The sequence below is a fragment of the Pundamilia nyererei genome, unplaced genomic scaffold, assembly GCF_000239375.1.
Source record: "Pundamilia nyererei isolate P.nyererei 1_Seehausen unplaced genomic scaffold, PunNye1.0 scaffold00130, whole genome shotgun sequence".
Taxonomy (NCBI): Eukaryota; Metazoa; Chordata; class Actinopteri; order Cichliformes; family Cichlidae; genus Pundamilia; species Pundamilia nyererei.
Genome location: NW_005187531.1, coordinates 1,198,467 through 1,202,629, shown reverse-complemented (window position 1 = coordinate 1,202,629; position 4,163 = coordinate 1,198,467). Strand labels below are relative to the sequence as shown.

The window sequence follows — 4,163 nt, the reverse complement described above, 5'->3', positions numbered from 1 at the left end:
TAATCAATATATGGGGGAAATCGGTCATGTGTATATAACACTGAGTACTTAAACAGTTTTATGCATTAATGTTTAATTGTATTTGTGTTTTACTTGAAATTAAGATTTGCATAACTTCCACTTATCAGGAACGTGGGGCGTCCACTCTTGTATTTTGTGACAAATTATACTACGTCTTTGTACGTATGAATAATAATAAAAAATAAAAAAAAAAACAGAACTCACTTCACATTTGAATATTTGTACATATCAATACTTGAAATATTTCACAGCATCCACAAACACACAAACACAGCAAACACACAAACACAGCACCCACACACACACACACACACACACACACACACACACACACACACACACAGATTAAGCTCAAGTCTTTTCCTTACTCTTACAATCATTTTAAACTTCTTCTCAAAGTCAGTCCGAGGTGATTCTAGGCTGTTCAAATATCTCAGATGCGACTTTTATTTTGAAAGAGTACAGGAACAAACATCATTAAACCTCAGAGACTGGCCTCCTTCATCATTATCACAGTCTTATCTAGGGTCATTTTAATGAGACATGATAAATCATACAATGATGCAATGCAATGAAACACATGAGCTCACAGGAAATATTACGTGATTGGCTTAGTTGAGGAAGTTGGTAACGAAAGAATGAAAGGGGGAAAAAAACATTAGACTGGTTCCCCAAAAAATCTTATAGCTTTTTAAGCATGTTATTATAGTTCCCCACACATGCACATTTTCTCTGGTCCTGTAGTTACCTGTAGCAGACTTTGTGATTCCTCAGCCCATGGTTCTTCTCTATAAGGTCCAGGCTCCAGGGTGCTGTAGGACATGGGTTCCAGTCCAATCCCGGACATGTCCTTGTTCAGGTAGCACAGCGCATCACTATGGATTGAGGAAGATTCGCTGAGTACTGTGGCCACTCGCTTGAAGCCTGCACCATTAGGCCATGACTCTGCAAGACATTTATTTTGGAAATTAAACACAGCTGCAGATTATTCAACTAATTCTAACAGTTTGTGAACTGATATTGTTCATATATCAGTTTTATTTAATACAATTACTGAAGAAACAACAATGAGCTAGCTGTAATTTATGTATATGTAGAAAAATCTGTCTCACAAGTCTCATGTGTGTGATTTCATGTAAAGTCACACTCACTGTGTGACTTGAGTAACCAGGTGCAGTGAGTTTCTGAAGTTACTGGCTTCCAGGTCTCAGGAAATTGCTGTTTCCCCATCAAGACATAGTTCAACACATAATCTCTCCGTAAAACCCCAAACTGACCACAATTAAGATTAAACATGTTAACCGGCAAACTTCCTAAGAACTTAACAACAAATTTAGTTACATTTGAAGCAAACTAGACCAATTCTAGCTGTCTTAGGGTGAGAGGCAGGGTACAACCTGGACAGGTCGCCAGTCAGGCTGTGCGACCATTGTCCAATTGTTTCTGTCTGACTTATGTTTTAATGCTAAGCTGCAGACTATTGTGGGACACATCTGCTGGTCTGTTCACTTAGCCAGGATCTGTGGATAGCAGATAATGGCTATCCAGTTCAAAACTAATCGTTTGTACAGTTTTTAAAGTTAGTGTCTACCATCACATGACAGCAGATGTGTTTGAAATGAAATCGCTCTTTTACTCTCCACCTGGACTGTTTACCTGCATGTAACCAAAGACTGCTCATACAAGCCCAGTCAATAAAACTGGGACGACAGGTGTAGTACAAACAGAAACTAGAAAGGTTCCAGTGCCTGAAAGCTTTTCCTTGGTCTACATATTTTGTACATTTACATACAGATACAGTATTCACAGCACTTCTTTTCTTCAACATTTTGTCATGTTACAGCCTTATTCTTGTATGGATTTCATTCATTTTTCACCTCAATATTCTACACAAAATCCACCATAATGACAAAGAGAAATTCTTGAAAATGTATTAAAAAAGCAAATACAACAATATAACAGGTACACTCCAAACTGAGCATAGGTGCGTCCTGTTTCCACTGATCATCTCTCTGATGTTTCTACAACTTGAGTCCACTTGTGTTAAGTTGATTGGACATGGCTTGGAAAGGGACACACCTGTCTATACAAGATTCAGTCATGTACAGTTCATGTCAAAGCACAAACCAAAAATCCAAGAAACTGCCTGTAGACCTCTAGACAGGATTGTATCGAGGCACAGATCAGGGCAAGGGTATAGAAAAATTCTCCTGTATTTAAGGTCCCAATGAGCACAGTCGGCTCCAACATCCATAAAGGGAAGAAGTGAGCGATCCAGAGTTCTAGTTTTACTCTGTGGAGAAAGGAGGATCTCTCAAAAGGACAATCATTTCTGCAGCACTCCACCAATCAGGCCCGTATGGTAGAGTGGCCAGAAGAAAGCCACGCCTTTGAAAAAGGTACATGACAGTATGCCTGGAGTTTGACAAAGCCCCCTGAAGGACTCTTAGACCATGGGAAACAGAATTCTCCGATCTGATAAAAAAAAAAAGGAATACCAAGCCTCATGTCAGGAGGAAACCAGCACCACTCATCACCTAGCCGATACTATCCCTAGAGTGGTGGTGGCAGTTTAATGCTGTGGGGATGTTTTTCAGCAGCTGGGAGGCAGCTGGGAGGCTGGTTACGGTTGGGGAAAGATGGATGCAGCGATGTACAAAGACATCCTTGATGAAAACCTACTCCTGAGCACTCTGGACAGCCAAGATAAAGGAGTGGCTTTAAAATCATTCTGTGAATGTCCTTGACCAGTCAAGCCAGAGCTGAGACTTGAACCTCTCTTGAGAAATGGCACCGACACTTCCTATCCTACCTGATGAGCTTGACAGGTTCTGCAAAAAAAGAATGGGAGAGAATTCCCAAAAATAGGTGTGCCAAGCTTGTAGCATCCTAATGAAAAAGAGTCTGTAGTTACTATCAGAGGTGCTTCAACAAGGTGCTGAGCAAAGGATGTGAATACTTAGATGTTATATTTTTGTTTTTTGTTTTTGATAAATTTGAAAGAATTCCAAGCAAACTTATTTCATTTTGGGATACTGTGTCTAGAAAATGAATTAATTCATTTTGGAATGAGGCTGGAACATGACAAAATGTGGAACAAGTGAAGTGCTGTGAATACTTTCTGGATGCACTGTATCTGTTTAAAAAGTTTAAAACATTCTAAACATTTGCTTGGTGTATATTAAATACATAAATAATTCTAGTATTTTCTCCTGTGAAATTCTAGCATTCTGTCCAGGTTGTACCCTGTCTTCTCACCCTGTGACAGTCGGGATAGGCTCCAGCACTCCAGTGACACTGAATTGGGTAAGCAGAAGAGAATGGAAGGTATCATCTCTAACTCTCAGTAAGGTCATTTATATCCCAGAACTGTTTTGTTCCACCATTCTTCACTATCTTAAGCTTTTGTTTACTGCATTTCTTCTCCATAATGCAACATAATATATACTCAGCTTCAAAAAGTAAGGTGACCCACCAATAAACGTGCTGCCATCTGTCCTTTTGAAAATGGATATATACACTATTTTATCCCCAGGTCAGTGTGTCACACAGGTTTGGCAGTCTTGCGTTCAACATTTTCAGCCAGTTTTCTCTGTATTTGGAGCTGCAAATATGCAAAGTGGCCCGGTGGAGCTTTGTTTCCCACTGTGCAAATTGATGCATGTGTCAGTCAATCACAAAGTTTGTCTCAAAGCACTTTACAAAAGACAAGCCTACAAAGTGCCAACTTCTCAATTTGCCTCAGAGCACAAAGGACACATTGTAACACAAAGAAAAAAAAATACAAGAAACAAAAAAAATACTGTAAACGTGTAGACTTCATTTTTATCCTGCATTAAGGGCACGAAGGAAGAAAAAAACAGCAGGTTACTTGTTGCATAGCACTGAGTGCTGATTTTCCAAATGGTACCTCGGAGGGAGTTTGAGAGCATTAGTGACAAAAACGATATTTGTCCGCTTTTATCAGTGTGACCACTGTGCTGTCAGGAACTGAACAGATTGCCATTTTCACGGACAGCTCTTTCTCTTGGTCATCCAAATAGTTGCACCATGCTAAAAAATATGGTATGACAATGAGATCTATCCGTGAGGTCAGGAGGGGTAAAATGTTTTTAGGATTTCAAGCACACAATTATATATAT

General features: G+C 39.5%; 1 protein-coding gene across 3 annotated transcripts in view; it reads right to left on the bottom strand.

Moving 5' to 3' along the window:
- ano2b (anoctamin 2b) overlaps window positions 1-4,163 on the bottom strand; it is a 69,803-nt gene that overhangs the window by 61,687 nt on the left and 3,953 nt on the right. For all 3 annotated transcript variants that reach the window (XM_005743326.1, XM_005743328.1, XM_005743327.1), the window contains exon 2: window positions 770-966. In XM_005743326.1, the coding sequence (XP_005743383.1) occupies window positions 770-966 (197 nt within the window). The remainder of the gene's footprint in view (window positions 1-769; window positions 967-4,163) is intronic.